The 15,799-nt window shown below is 50.2% G+C and overlaps 1 protein-coding gene across 12 annotated transcripts in view; it reads left to right on the top strand.

The window, feature by feature from the left end:
- PAX2 (paired box 2) overlaps positions 1 to 15,799 on the top strand; it is a 90,783-nt gene that overhangs the window by 61,327 nt on the left and 13,657 nt on the right. For all 12 annotated transcript variants that reach the window (XM_015599928.2, XM_015599922.2, XM_015599923.2 and 9 more), the window contains 2 exons: positions 7,294 to 7,469; positions 9,723 to 9,849. In XM_015599928.2, the coding sequence (XP_015455414.1) occupies positions 7,294 to 7,469; positions 9,723 to 9,849 (303 nt within the window). The remainder of the gene's footprint in view (positions 1 to 7,293; positions 7,470 to 9,722; positions 9,850 to 15,799) is intronic.

The following is a 15,799-nucleotide window of genomic DNA, read 5'->3' as shown; positions in this document are numbered from 1 at the left end:
TTTCCTCCACCACCCCTTTTCCTGTCTCCTGCCCTTCTGTCCTCATGCCCTCACACTCCTTCCCTTTCTTGTCTCCTTCCCTCTCCTCCTTTCCCCCTCCCCTCCCCATTCCATTAATCCTTACTCTCCTCCCAGGCTAGGAAGCAGCCTCATTCCTGGTCCCAAAACTCACCCCCTGTTCTCAATCAAATGGGAGGGCCAGAGTGGCAGCCCAGACCTCCTCTGTCCTGCCGTGGGGGTGGGGCTGGGGCTGCACAGGCGGGCTGCCCTGAATGACAAGCGGCGATATTGATCGCATTCTGAACTCAGCCCAGCCGATAGAAGGTAATTAATGACTCCATTTGCCTCAGTACCAAGGAGAACAATTGAGTTTGAAACTGCAACAACTGGCAGCTGGGGAAACTGGGGGGCGGCCTGGGGGTGTAACCCTCAGAGCAGGGAAGTGGTGTTAGAGGAGCTAAGGCAGAGAGAGAGTGGGCAGAGGCCATAGGTCAGAGTGGTATGGAGCAAAGGTTTGCACAGAGCCCCCACTCCCAACCACAGCCGACCCCTCCTGCGCTCCCCAGCCCCCTGAGGCCTGAAGCCCATCACCTACTGTTCCTACTTCCTCCACACTTTTCTTTTTTCTTCTAGTATCACTATTTCAGGTCATTTTCTGTCTGTGGATGAAATAAGACTTACTTCCCGTCAGCTGTGTGATCTTGCACATGCTTGTAATTCCCCCCGAGCTTGTTCTTTTTTTGTCAAATTAGACTAATGGTATCTCTTTTGCATGTGTTCTGCAAGGATTAGAGAAATTGTGTATAAAGCACCTTGAGCCTGCTTAGTACATAGTTAGTGCTCAGTAAATGATGACGATGACAATATTTGATAAAGAAGGCAAATCTGATAGAGACTGCTTTGGAGTCAGACATCCCTGAGTTCAAATATTTAGCCTTTACTACTTACCATTTGGATGATATTGAACAAATAATGTTGCCTCTCATATGAAAAATGAGAATAATAATAATAATTACCTTGTAAAGTTGAATGTATTTAATGAGGGTATGCAAAAGCCTTAATATTGTCAGTTTCCCCATAGCCAGGTAGATATTTGTATTTGGGATTAGAAAACTGTAGTTAATACAGTTTTTTTTCCTATACTTTTAAAAAGTCCCCTCAAATGCCTAATTCCTACTTTCTGGGATTTGGTAACAGGCTCCCATCTTAGTGGCAGGTTCATCCCATCTTGATTTTGTAGACTTTGATAACCTTGGCATTTTCTGACCAAGGAAATGGCATTATTTCATTCTGTCTGTTACCATCACTCCTACCTACCTTTTGATCAGTGCATGAGAATTTCTCTTGTCCCTTGCAGAGACGACTTTGGGAATTGGGGTAGAATGTCCACACACAAGGAGGACAGAACACTTCTATTTTGTTTCTTGTCCCTAGCCCTCATCCCTTAGACATGGTATTCAGTGACTTTCTCTCCTTTTCAAGCTGCGGAACTTTGCAGGACAACCTTATTCATGATTGGCCAGAGAGAGGATTCTGGTCTGGGGTCAGAGAGGTAGCACAAAGAGCTCTGCTCCAGAGAAGCCCAGGAATAGATGGGGAGTGACAAGGCTAAGTGAATGAGGAGATCAGATCTTTTTATTAAGGAGTAAGAGATATTTTTTATTAATGATTCTAGAAGTGGTACATGGTTTTTTGTTTTTTTGTTTGTTTGTTTTGTTTTTGTACAAAGCCTGGATGATATGGAACAACTTAGATGAGAGGAAAATACTTTGCTCATGATCAGGAAGTAACCACCATTATCATTTGGGTGGCTCTCCTGCCAGTCAAGATGATCTTTGGTTTTGCAGCTTTCTTTGTTTGCATGGAGATTGGGGCCCCACTGCCAGAGCCTATGCTCAGGACGTTGGCTGGGCAGGCAGCTGCTGCTGCTCATTGATTCAGTTCACAGCTGATTACAGGGTACCTTCCCTGTGCCAGGCTCACTGGTGGATATGGCATTGAACTAGCCACTTACCCTGTAGCTCATTTACTCCAAGCCTCAGTTTCCTTACCAGTAAAAAGGGGATGATAATCCCCACCCAAATAACCTGAGGTCTTTGAAAGTTTTTTGTTAACTGCTAAACAAATATGAAGCCTTTGTTTTCCTTGAAAGAATAACATACATCAAAGTTTTAATTCAGCAGTTTTAATTTGTTTAAACTATTTATATCTGCCTCATTCCACATTGCAGTGGAAAAAGCTCCTAGAATGGGCTCCAGTCCTTAGAGTCTACTACCTAGTTGTATGACCTTGAACTTGTTACTTCTCCTCCACCTCCCACCCCACTAGTTTTCACTACTATAAAATGAGGACTTTGGACCAGGTGTTGGTTCGGGCACAGTCAGTTCAGGGGCTGTAGCCTCAGTATAGGGAGGCTACAAGTCAGAGAAGTGGGGATGCTGGGAGAGAAACTACGTCCTGGATGGGGCCAACTGGCCCTCAGCTGGGCCCCTGGGTTTGGCACCCAGATGGCAGAGTGAGACAATGTAGAGGGCAGGCTCTGGAATCATACAGACCTGAATTCAAATCCTGACTCATTTACCAGCTGCGTGGCCTTGGATAAGCCACTTAATCTCTCTTGGCCTCAGTTTCCTTATCTTTAAAATAGGTATCACAGAATTTATCTCCCAGAGCTGTTGGGGGTGGAATTAAATGAGCTGTATAAAGTACAGCAATGGCATGTAATAAGCTCTCACTACTATGAACTGCTAATGGATGGTGGCTTGGGCAGGGGACAACAGGAGAACAGGGCTGAATCTTCCATATGGAGACCGACTAGCACACAGTTCCTTCCTTGCTCTGTGGAGTCTTACTAAAACTACAGCAACCACGCTCTCCAACCTCAGTCTAAAAACGTGGCCTAGAGTGGGAAAAGATATTGGAAATCAGAATTTTTCCAGAAAGCCCAGGACATATGGCCACCATACTCCAGCCTTCTTTTTGGAACTTGACAAGGGGTGAGCTGCTTATCCTATCAAGGTGAAGGCCAGGAGCCTCCTCCTATCATTTAGGAAAGGTCTTCCCTGGAACCAGCTCCCACCGTGAGCAAATAGACCCATTTTATCCCAACCCTCCTCTCTGTCACTGGAGCTTTGGTGTGGGGAATCCAAAGCAGAAGCTGTCTGGGCCCCATTCTCAAGCAACTTCTCCCATCTGGTTTGGATGGCAGTTCCACAGCTCTAAGGTTAAGTTCTGGTCTTAACTGGGAACATGATGTTCTTTGTCCCTTGAGTAGAGGCACTGTGGGTGGACAGGCTGGTATCGATGAGATCAGGAAGGGCCTCCAGTGGACCAGAGTTGATGCTGCCAGAAGCTAACAAGCAATGGGCATGAGTGAAGAGGAGCATAAGTCTACCCAGGGGCCTGCTGGGTCTTTCTACAGCCTCAGATAGCTAGGGAGGGATGCGTGGGACTTGCCTGACAAGTGACTGGGTGTCCTGGGGTACCAAGTCAGTCAGGTGGCCAGTCCAGAGACCTCCTGCCAGGGGTCTGGCTTTGAATGCTCCCCAGGAGAGCCTCATTCTCTCATTCAATCATTCATTGAGTACCAACTGTGTACCCAGCTCCATACCTGGCACTAGAGCTCCAGAGATGCATCGGTCATGGTTCCTGCCCACAAGGAGCTCACAAGGGGAAAGATGCCATCTAATTACTCACACACTTTCCTTCCCTGTTTGCTCTGAAGCCTAGATTACGTCCTGCTTCTACCTCCTCTGTGTTAGCCCAGCTCTGCTGAAAAGCTCTTCAGTATCTAGAGCTAGCAGTGATGTCACAGCCCAGGTTTACCCTCTTCCTTGCTGTCGCCTCTGAGATTCTACCCGTGGGAAATGCCACTCTGCGCGCTCCATCGTCCTGAGGAGGTCTCTCCAAGCGGTCAGCGCTGACAACCTCTTCCTTTTCTGTTTTCTGTTCTTTTCTTCCATGTTCTCTTGTCTTTTTCTGCTCTTCGTCTACTCTCTTCTCCTTATCCCCCTCCACCCACTATCCTGCGAAACCACTCCCATCCAGGCTCTGGGCTGCCCTCCTCAACCGGATACCCAGACTTCCCGGGAAGCAGAGCCAGCCTGTTTAATGCCTGTGGCAAGTGCCCTCATTGCAGGCAGAGCTGCCCTAGGCTCCTAGCATGGGAATCTTCCCTCTATTCCTCTCTCCTTCTGTCCTTCCTCAGGCATCTCCCAACTTCCTTTCCTCACTCCTTTCTCGCTCTTTTTTCTTACCTTCATTCCTCGCTTCATTCTCTAGCTGAAGGAAGGGTGCCCCCCACCCCATCCTCTGGAGAGAGTATAGGACAGCCTAGGGGTCCTTTGGTTGATTTGGGAGGGCTGCCTGCCTGCCCCCCACCAATCATGCCACTGTCCTCTCCCTGCCCCTGGGGTCCTCCTCCCTGTTCCTCCAGAACTTTCTTTGTGCTCCTTCACCATTCATCATTACTGCTGCCTTTGCCACCTCCTCATCGCCTTCGTTCTCCTTCGGGAGTTTCCTTAGGCCTCCTGCAGCCTCTCTTGGGGGTTCTCTGCATGCTTTCATCACACCGGTTTGCTTTGCTGCTCCTCTGGCACCTTCTTTCTCTTCTCCTCTCTCACCCCCTTCCTTCTCCTCTTCTTCCCTTTCCCCGCCTCCCACTGCCACCTCTTCCAGTAGCAGCCTTGCTTTTGCCTCCCCTTCCTCCCTCCCCCTTTCTCTCCATTGCCGCCTCCCTAACCCGTCTTATCGCCAGGGCCTGCGTCTACAAAAAAATAAATAAATAAAAAGGTCAGTGAGTGGAGGGAGCAGCAATAACCCCTAAAACAGTACTATCAGTGGAACATGATTGATCAATTGAATTCCATAGCGGCTGAAAAATGTGGGATTAAGTAGTGTATTATACGCACAATGAGTTGAGGCATGATGTTCATTTCAAGTTCATTTCGCCGGCCTCTGCCACCAGATCAGGCAATCAATAGGGGCAGCAGATATCATATATCACCTCTCTGCGGGCTGGGGAGAGAGCACCATAATCTCTCGCAAATTTAGAGTGACAGATTTGTCAAGATCTGAAGGGCCCCTGAATAAATGAAGGAAAAGAGATTCCTCCAGCCAGTGACCTGAGGACAAAGCTTTGCTCCCGCCCCTACACACACACACACACACACGCACACACACACACACACACACGGGCTGAGCCAAGCCACACACGGACATATATACAAACCTCCATAGATGCATGGCACGAGTCTCACCACACATATGTACACACCTGTGCACATATACATATGTGTGAGCACACGCACATAGGCGAGTGCACACTGTGCACACTTTACTCCCGAGGACCCACTGGTGACACTGCAATAACCATACACAAAGACACTCACTGCTTCCCTCAGTCCTGACAGCAGGGCTTCCCAAAAAGGTAGGAGGACTCCAGCAAGAGAGAATTAGATACAGTGAAACATGCAAAAAGCTATCAGGGATGGAATTAGAATGATGACACATCCTTGAAAGAGAAGCAGGCACAGGAGAAACGTGGGGGACATGGGCTCACGCTTCCCATGCCATCACACATGGACACACACATATCTTCAAAAAAGTTCTCACTCTGTCACTTACACATACCCAGACACTTATTTATCTGGATGTTTATATGTGTAGAAATGCATCTTCAGAGAAAATAGTCACGCAAAAGGGAAAAATAAATATGCCACACCCTAACTCATATAGAGAGATGCATACATCCTCTTAGACAGAAAATCACTGCAGAGGCTTACACAGGAAAAAAACAGAACCGCCAAGTTTAGTGTCCATAGGAACAGAGGGAACATAGAAATACTGTCAAGGCTGTCTCTGTGTCTCTCTGTCCTCAGACTTGATCCTGGTTTTCATTTCTCTCTCTCTCCTCTCTCTCACACACACACACACACACACACACACACACTTTCTTTGCTTTCCCACCCCCTCTGGAATAGAGTGGAGGAAAGACAAGAGGTCCCATTAGAAAAACAGACCCCATGCTCCGTCTGGGAAGCCAGCAAGAAAGCAAGAGAGAATAGCTGCAGGTTGAGGTTAATCAATATGTAATATTTTCTATGGTCTCCCGAATGATACTGTATGGTGTTACTGTATATAATGCAATATTGATTATATCATATCACATAATCACCTATAAACTGATATATATAACAGTCCCAGAGGCAGACCCTGGGGCCTACAGCATGAGCTGGTCCCAGGCCCAAGGCTCCCCATCTGGTCTTGGCCAAGCTGTGGCTGGGGAGGACCCAGCTTTGATCCAGGGGAGTTGCAGGGTGGGGGTTCAGGGAGAGGTGGCAGAGCAAGCACTTGGCCTACTGTATATTATGAAAATTCCAGTGGACATGACAGGAGAGCAGGGCTGGGGTGGAGGGGGCGGGGGGGACAGAATGTTGAGAAAGCCTGGATTGGGCAAAACGTGGACAGGATTGGCCTGCAGCCTCAGGGAGTGGGCATTAGTGTGGCACCACCGCGGCCTTTCCTTCGTAGAGCAAGTCTCAGTTCCTGTGGACACCTGCGGAAGGAACTAGGCAGCCAAGGAACTAGCGTCTAGTGGAGGCCTAGTGAGAGTCCAGATCAGGGGCAGAAGCTGAGCAGGGTGGCCTGGGCACAACAGCATCCACAAAGACCCTGTCTTCAGTCTTTAGTGTTTTACTGATCACCTGCATGCCACCTGCTATCCTCCTGCTCTAGTCTCAGTCCTGGCCCAAAGCAAACGGAATACCTCAGCTTGGCTTCAGGTCCCTCCCCCTTGGTGGTAAAGTTAATTACTTTACCCAGTCTCCATGTTACATTCGGCCTCAGAGATTTGATGATTTTCCACCCTAGGAGTTGGTGGAGCTGAAATTCATCTCAGAGCCAAGTTCAATTCTCCACAGGCTGGGTAATGCTGGTTGGAGGTACCCAGCTCCTTCCCCAGGCTGACCCGGGCCAGGGGACAGGAGGAAGTTCAGGGGAGATGGCCCCTGGGAGGTCCTCTGGCTCCACCTCTGTTAGTCCTTCCAGCCCCCCATGCTGGGACAAATTCCTTGTGTTTTCCTAGGTCCTTTGGAGGCTCTGGCTTCCTCAGCCAGATCTCTGAGGCATGGCCAGACTCTGGGCCAGCCCCTCCAGCCTCAAAGTTGAGAGTAAGGGGTCCCAGTACAGGTAGAAAGCCCTAGAGATCAAGCCAGGTACCTCCCCTTTGCCCACTGCACTACTTTGTGCCTCTGCAACCTCTGCTGATGCCCTGAGTGTCCATGTGTCCTCCAGATGTGTCCGAGGGCTCAGTCCCCAATGGAGACTCCCAGAGTGGCGTGGACAGTTTGCGGAAGCACTTGCGAGCTGATACCTTCACCCAGCAGCAGCTGGAAGCTTTGGATCGGGTCTTTGAACGTCCTTCCTACCCTGACGTCTTCCAGGCATCAGAGCACATCAAATCAGAACAGGTGAGGAAGGTGCTTTCTGTGTGCAGAAGTAGAAAGGAACTGAGCAGAACTGGCCTCTGGAGAATGTGCACAGGGATCAGCCATGTGCACACCCAGCACTGCATATGCTACACATGGGTGCGCCATGTGTGGGCCGTGTGAACAGGCTCACATAGGACATTACAGTAGAGTTAGGACACATCATTATAGTGTATGGTAGTTAGAAATGGTGAGTTCTTGGTGCAGGAATGGCCTCGGTAAGTCGTACCCGCCTCAGTTTCCCCATTTATAGAATGAAGCACTTGAATATATGATCTAACAGGTCCCTTCTGGCCCTGCCATTCCCTGATTCCAGTGTAGAGTACTCAGAAATGTCCTCTTGCTGTGTCCCTTGCCTAAATGCCCCCAGAGTCCTACAGAAAGTCTGTGTAAGCCTGTGGCACTCTTCTTGCCCCGCTGTGTCTGCCTCTTGCTCCCTAATCTAGCTGTCCAGTGTGACTCCAGGCAGGCTGACAGCCTACGCCTCATACCCAGTACTTCCTACAGATGCAGAATAGTGCAGAACACACAGCATGGGACACAGCCCACAGCACACTTGCACAATACACAACATAGAAACACATCTCCTAACTCCTCACATTTACCATGTACACATGTTTACATGCCGCCACCACCACCCAGCTGCTCCCTCCCTGCCACAGCCCATACTCACGGCATTTCCCCCAGACCACCGGCTCAGCACCCTCCAGCACTCGTGTCCACCCACACCTCAGTGCAGCCTGCAGGGCAAATGCTCAAACATGAGAGCACACGCCCATTTCTCCTACACATATGACCCAGGCCGGACCCACAACCACAACAACCACACACTTTGCTAGCACACATGCATGGGTGCATGCGCACCCAAGCACACGCACACCCAAGCACACGCGCACCCAAGCACACGCGCACCAGCACAGCCCCGCTGGCTCCACACAGCACAGTTCCACTCTAGGACTCAACAGCTCACAGCCACTCGCCTTTTTCTCCGCCCGTCCTTTTATCCTATAAGCTGTTTGTCTTCATAAAACAAAAATCAAAAGTCTTTTTAAGGTGCCCTGAGCCATAAACCAACAAAGGAGGAGCCGGCTGAGGCGGGCGGCTTGGTGCACCCTCCCTGAGTCCCCGGCTGTATTACAATGAATAACCTTTATTTACTTTCATTAGACTATTAAACACCAGCACAGTCATTTTTCCCCCTGAAACTCGGAGCAGGGCCCATAAAGCAAATCCGAAGCCTAATTGAGTTCATTTTAATTTCTCTCCGATCACAGCGAATTACTCTGGTGATAAATCAGGGGGCAGCTTCACCCCCAGTAGAAGGCCTAATTTGCAGCTAATTACAAAACTGATTTCTACAGGAAGATCAATACGAGAAGGAATTGGAAATGACGAGGCAATCCCGTCCAGCCAGGGAGGGGAGGGGGTCCTCTGGGGGGGGCCAGGAAGCGGAAGGGAAAAAAACGAACCCGAAAGAGCAGAAAATCAGTTTTAATTTAACGTAATATTAATCAGAGCAACTTTTCCTGCTTTGTGCAGGCTCCTGGCCTGCCCAGCTCCGGGGTCTGGCTTGGCGGTGGCTGCAATAAAAAGGCAATTACCAGAGTGTTCCGGGCAGGACACCCTTTCAGAGTCAATGACTGGCCCCCTCCCACCCTTCTGTTAGCCATGTGGACTCTCCCCCTCCCCAATTTCATACCCCAGTGCACAGGCAGAGAGCGAGGGGCCCGTGGGGCTGTCTTTGTTTGTTTTTAAAAAAGGGGCGCCAGCACCCTTTCAGCCAGCCCAGCAGTGCCAGGCTAGAGGCTCCACTAGGCCCTTCCCCCAGCTACTGCTTCTGCCATCATGTCATGGTCCATCCCTCTTCCCCAAGGCTCTCAACCCCAGGGGTTCCTTAAAATACCCCTTGCCTCTCAGCAGGGGGATCCTCGCTGCTACATTCCACCCTTGGGGCTTCTGAGGCAGGAACTGCTACAGAAATGTAAAGGGTGCTGGGATAACCACCGATAATGTATAGGCTGCACCTCAGCTTCACAAGTCAGGTCTGCCCCCACCCACACAAAACTCTCCATCATTCGTCGAGCCCGCCCCTCCCACTCTGCCCTCCCTCTGCCTGGCCATCTCCTTCCGCCCCGTCTGGGAGCGCTCCTCGGTCCTCCTCCCCATCTGCACACCGAGCCCTTTCTCCGTGTGTGCGCATCAATAGAGAGCTGTCGCTTTTCTCTCTCTTCCCAGGGGAACGAGTACTCCCTCCCAGCCCTGACCCCTGGGCTTGATGAAGTCAAATCGAGTCTATCTGCATCCACCAACCCCGAGCTGGGCAGCAACGTGTCAGGCACGCAGACATACCCTGTTGTGACTGGTAAGGGGGCTTCCAGGAGGGTGGGGGCACAGCTTTTGGTGAGGGCGCCTCAGCCCATGCCATCTGGGGCCTAGTGTGACAAGTGGGCCCCCTGCCATGATATCTGTAGAGACAGCGAGCCTCCCAAAACCAGGGTGCTTCCTGAATAGACGTGCATAGATTTGAAGAGGGAAAAATGTGATCAGGGCCTCTGTGTGCTTCAGCCTGAAAACGGGGCTGTCGGTGGCTCTTTCTGCCCATCCTCTTGCCTCTCTCCTTGCCTTTCATTGCTTGCCTCCACCAAGGTGCCCAGAATTATAAGCCTCTTGCTAGGACTGGTGCAGGAGAAGCCAGAGGGTAAATAGGCCAGGATGGCGAGAAGAGAGCATGAGAGCCCAGTGTCCAGCCTCCATGCCCTTGTTTCCCCAAGGCTGCTGGGAACCTGCTTGCCTCTCCCTCTGGGCAGCCTGGATCACTGTAGCTTTGGGCTTCAGGACATGGCATCCAGCTCTGTGGTTATAGATAAGCACAATTATCTCAGTCCTTCTCCTGCTTCCTAGAGAAATTACAGAGACTAAGGCTTGATTTCAAGGCAGGCAGGGTCAGGCCTGTCCCACAGGGGTAAGGGGCACCAAATCCAGGGGCTCCCATTGATTAGGAGCAGCAGAGGCAGCTAGAGTGGAAGAAGGCCGAGGTGTGACACAGTGAGGGGCCCAGCCGATGAAGCTCTAGGTCTCAGAGCTGCCAGCTGTGGAAGGCGCCTGGCATTGCAGAAGGGTTTCCAGGCCAAGGAAGTGCCCAAGTGGGAGAGACACACATTGAGGTGTTATTAAAATTCACCTAATTATTCTGGAGACACTAAAGCCAATGTGCCGTTTGTTCCTTGGGAGACAGAATGATTGAGAAGGGTCTCGGTGGGGATTGGGAGACACTGAGGCGTTACCTGCCGAGCAAGGCGAGCGGAGGCGGCCTAGGGACCTGGCAGCAGGACTGCAAACAGCTAGCTTCACAGTTAGTGGCAAAGACAGGGAGCAGGCCTAGCCCTGCTGTAGGACAGGGCCCTGGTTCTGATGTGCAGCTGATCTGAGTACAGCTGAGGCCTAAGGTGGGCTGCAAGTGGCCACTTAGCCTCTACCTGGTGGGGCTTGGGAGAGCCCTGTTAGCTTTCCCAGGTTCTCCTTAAGGGGTGTCCTGGTACAGCTGTTTCTAGCTAGACAGAGTTGAGCTATTTGGCTAAACAATGAGAGACTGAGTCCTGGAAGTGTCAGAGAACTGGGTGGATGAGCTTTGGGGAGTGACAACCTTAGCTGGACGAAGACACAGCCTATTATCAACTGGCTCTTGACATGAGCTCTCCTTAGGCCAACTCAGAAGCTCTCTGAGCTGCTGGGTATTCTGACCCCAGGCAGAGAGATGGCTCAGGCCAGGCCACTTTTCTCCTGATCTGCTGAGAGTGACGATGATCACTTTCCAAAGATAAAAGAGAGCCCAGTAGACTTTCCTCTAATCCCAGCTCTGCTTCCCTGGGCCCAGGGCCATGGTCCAGAAGGCAGGAGCTTTCGGGGGTGGAGAGATGGAACTTTCTGGGGTGGAGAGATGGAACTTTGAGGCAGGGCTCCTGCTGCAGAAGAACTTGGGCTGGTACAGAAAAGTCCTTCCACCTTGAGCCTCCCCCACCCGCCTTCCCCCCCATGGCCCTGGAACAGTCCCAGCTCAGCCTGGGAACATCTCCGGCTGATCCATCTGGATCCAAGTGTGAGAAAAGTTCATTTCAGACCCAGCTTGACATTCCCAGGTGGCAAGTTAGCACTAACATCTCAATCTGTATGCGACATTTCAATCAAGCGAGGAGTAACAAAAGCAGAACCATTAACATTCGGAGCTGTTCACCAGTGGTAATGACGGGGAAACTCGCTCAGAAACTGGAAATTACCAAAAAGAGAGAAGTGTGTGGAGAGGTGGGGGAGGGGAGGTGGGAGGGGCTAGGGGCAGGGAATGATTTTCCTACACTTAGGCCAAGATCCAACGTTTGGATGAATGGTGCCATTACCCGAGAAAGGGCTGCTCATTCTTAAAATGTTTTTGCTGGCAATTAAATGGCTGCAGTTATTGATCTTTGTTGATTTTATGTCCTCCTAATTTGCATAATCTATTAAAGATGAATGATTCATGATGTGTTTATTATGGGGACAAACAGAAGTTGCTGGAGGTACCGTCAAGGTGAGAAACAGGGCAGTGCCCAGAGACTTCATGGGCCATCTCAGGAGCGGGTCCAGCATGTTGGCCTCCAGGCCAGGACTTTGTGGGGAGCAGTGAGCAGTGATGTAAGGAGAGCAGATACAAGAGTTCTAGAAACATATGGGCCTCTGTGAGAACCAGGCTCCAAGCATGGCTGGGGTGTGGGAGAGTCTTTTGGTATATTTGTAGAAATTCTCCTCAAAGATTCTTAAAAAGCTGATTTTGTTGGAAAATATGAAGGGCTTTTTTTGGTGGAGAAAGAAAAGGGGAGGCCCTTTCAGGCAGGTGATTCTGGCCAGATATGTGCTCCCATGAGAGGGTTGCGGGGAGGGATCAACCAATGCCCACAGCCTGGCTCGCATGTACCCAGGTGTTCAAGGAGCCTTCTTCATCCCGCATATCTCAGGCACCCAGCTCATCTTCTTCCCGGGGGACAGGCAGCTAAGGCTGCAAACCTCCAGGATGAGTCCCGATGAAACTGGTCCAGAAATGTCCTAGCCCAACTTGAAGAGCTGACCTTATTGATATTCCTGCCACCTCCTGGCACTGGAGGCTGATTTCAAACTTCACCAGCCACTTGATACAACTGTTCCACAAGGTCAGGACTGAGAGGAGAGAGGAGCTTGGACTATTGTGTGGAGGGGAGACTGGGGCCCAGTGGGCCAGGACACAGCTAATCACATTGCAAGCAAGGGTGGCTGCCAAAGGCTGGGGCTCAGCCTGATAGCCTCCCCTCCCCACCTTCCATCGTGGAATCAAGGAGAGAGACCGATTTTTCTGGGTAGTGTTTGCAAGTTCTGCCGAGATTTTAATTTCACTGCATCACAACTCAGCAAGCTGCCAAGTCAAGCTGGTTATTTAAATTTATCACCCACTTTCCCTTCCGCCACTGGGCTGCTCTAGCTCAGCGACATCCCTTCTCTCCAGCCCACTGCTCTAGGCTGCTGGTCTGGAACGGAGCCGAGTTGCTCCTAAGTGATAAGGAAAAAGGGACCAGCTAGATAAGAGAATGGGCTGGGGGCATTGTGGCCCCAGGCTTCCTCAGGTTAGCTGGCTATGTCTGGTACCCTTCTAAGGACCCCACAGAGGGCTGCCATTAAGCCCTTAGTAGTTCCAGGGACCTCTGGGTCAGGGCCTCTTCAGTGAGGACTCTGGCTCTGACTGTGAGTTGGTGCCTTCATTCCTTCACGTCTCCCATCCCTGGTAGAAAAGAGCCTATCTTCCCCATTACCTTCTCACCTCGACCCCTCCCTTCCTGTGCCTGGCCAGGTCTGCAGCCACAGAGGAACATGAGGGGACACTGGCATTAATGTTGAGCTGGGAGGAGAAGATGACTACTAGTTTTGGGATTCCCAAAGTCTCTTGGAGATGCTTCTGAGCATTGAGAGAGTCCCTTGACCTGGCGAAAGTCTGTCATGAAGGTGAGAGGAGGTTCCCTACCCTGGAGCCTGAATGGAGCAAGATGGTGCTGGAGGAAGTCAGAAATTGTGCAGAGGCTCTTCATGCTCCATCTAGAAGCCGAGGAATACGCCGGTCCCCGGAGCTGCTCCACTGCGCAGGCTTCACTGGCCTCTAGTGGGAATCACTGCCAGACACTGGGAGAACGTTGTGAAGGGTAGCTCTCCCCTCCCTCACTTTAGTCCCAGAGAAGTAATGGAAGAATGAGACTGAGGTCTAGAAACAAGGCAGGTGAAACTCACCAAAACACAGCTGGGTAAAATATAACAACAAGAATTGTTAATACACAACCAAACTTCTCTCTCTGGTGCCAGATATAGAGGGAAACTCAAATCCAGAGCAGTATATGAGAGACTGCTGGTATCACACTGGAGGTAAACCCTAACTGGGAAAGCTGGGGTTTTAACGTACCAGGCAGGAGACATGACCTTGAGTCCAAGAGAAGCAAGAAGCTAGAACAGAGTATTACCCTGCATAAAGCCAGGAACAGAGCAGACAACACTGTTTGTTTGTGTGTTTGTGTGTTTATGCGAGAGAAACACACAAACTCATCCCAATGGCCCAGGGAAGCAAGTGAGGGGAGAAAAGTCTCCATGAGACATGGAGACCCTAAGCCTGACCCTGGATCAGAGTCCAAATTTATACTATGAGTATGTGGCAGGAACCACTAGCCAAGAACTTACATAAAAATTTGTCCAGGATAGTAATCCATTCAGGAACCCGAACAAGAACAAGGGCAAACCTTCTCTGCAGAGACATTCCACAATCCAGGGCACCTGGAACTCCCACAGAAAAAAAATTCACCGCTAAAGATGAGCTCACTATAAAAAATTACACACCTCATATGAACACAAACTATCGTAAGGGAGAGTTGGCAGAAGCAATAAATAGGACAATTAACACCCCCCAAGAACTGGAGATCATAAAACAATCCAAAAGCAACTATAAAATAAGCATGTTTAATATGCTAAAAAAAAAAAAAAAAAAAGATAGAAGTATAGTTTTGTGTTTATCACAGATCTGGATTCCACATCCCCTTACCCACCACTGCTCAGAAAATCGTGAGATAACGGAGATAATTAAGAGAAAAGAATGAAGACCACACCTATAGTTTATTGTTTTGGGGTGCTGGAGCCATAGAAAGAGATGGGCCTCAGGTAGCCCTGAAAGTAGAGCCTGATTCCTGCTTATCCAAACTCCCAGACAGCTAAGTCTCAGCAGAAAATCTTCTCTTTACTTTGGAAAAATGTCTGAACATTGGAGAACTGTGACAAGGGCAGTGTGTGTGTATGTCGGGGGCCGGGGGGAGGGTAAAAATAAAAGGCCTTCTTAGCTTCACCGTTCTAGTGGAGGGAAGGTGGTTTTCTTCAAGAGCTTGGAAGAAATTTCTCTTAATGCCTAGAGTCTGTAGCTCTGAAGGAATTCATAGCTAAGAACCAGGAGGAGATGTGGGTGCTGCCCAAGAGGGGTATACCTGAGGCAGAAAGAGGGAGCAGAAGATGCTGGTTTCCTGGAAGCTGGCAAATTAGAGCAGGGGTGGGGTGGTGGGCAGTAAGGCAAAGTTCAAAGAAAAACAAAGGCCATGGAAAGACATGAACCTTTCCTGGACGCCTTGGAGAGCAGTATAGGCTCATCTTCTGAGAAAGGGTTGCAAACCCTTAGAAGCTCAGATTCCTTGCCCACATCTGGGATGGTCAGTGAAGTGGCCTTTTAGCAGATAGAGGTGTGGGCCCTGGGAAACCCTCCTCCCCCTACTCAGGGAGTCCTGAGGACCTCCAGGAACTGCCTCTTTCCTGTAGTTAACAACCCCCTTCCAATGCAACAGCATTCCCCTCCATAAAACAAACAGCTTAGCCCTTGGCCCGCCCCTGGGGGAGGAGAGGGCAATAAAGGCTGAGAAATGTTTCTGAAGGAGGCTGGGAGTCTCCTAGCCTTGTCTGTCGGCTCAAAGTCCCTGATTAGCTAGAGGAATTTAGGACACAGACATCAGAGTTCCTCTCCAGCCTTAAAAGGAAAGGACTAGGGCAACATCAACATGCAGCAAGTCAGAGAGCCCTTTACTGTGAGGAGAACCCAGCCAGAGGGCTTCTCCTCAGCACCCCAGGCCCTAGACCATTTCTTTAAGCTGAGAAGGCCCCCTCGAAAGAGGCTAGCTTCCTCCCCACATCCCTGAGGCCTCCAGCCACATCCCCAAGGACCTCCAGCCACTAGATCTCAGCTCTGATTTAATTATGGGGGCATTTCCATAGCAATGAGACATTGATAGATAATGTGG

This window comes from Pteropus alecto, unplaced genomic scaffold, assembly GCF_000325575.1.
Source record: "Pteropus alecto unplaced genomic scaffold, ASM32557v1 scaffold88, whole genome shotgun sequence".
NCBI lineage: Eukaryota > Metazoa > Chordata > Mammalia > Chiroptera > Pteropodidae > Pteropus > Pteropus alecto.
Note: the sequence above shows the minus strand (reverse complement) of the source record. Positions and strands in the feature narration are given on the sequence as shown.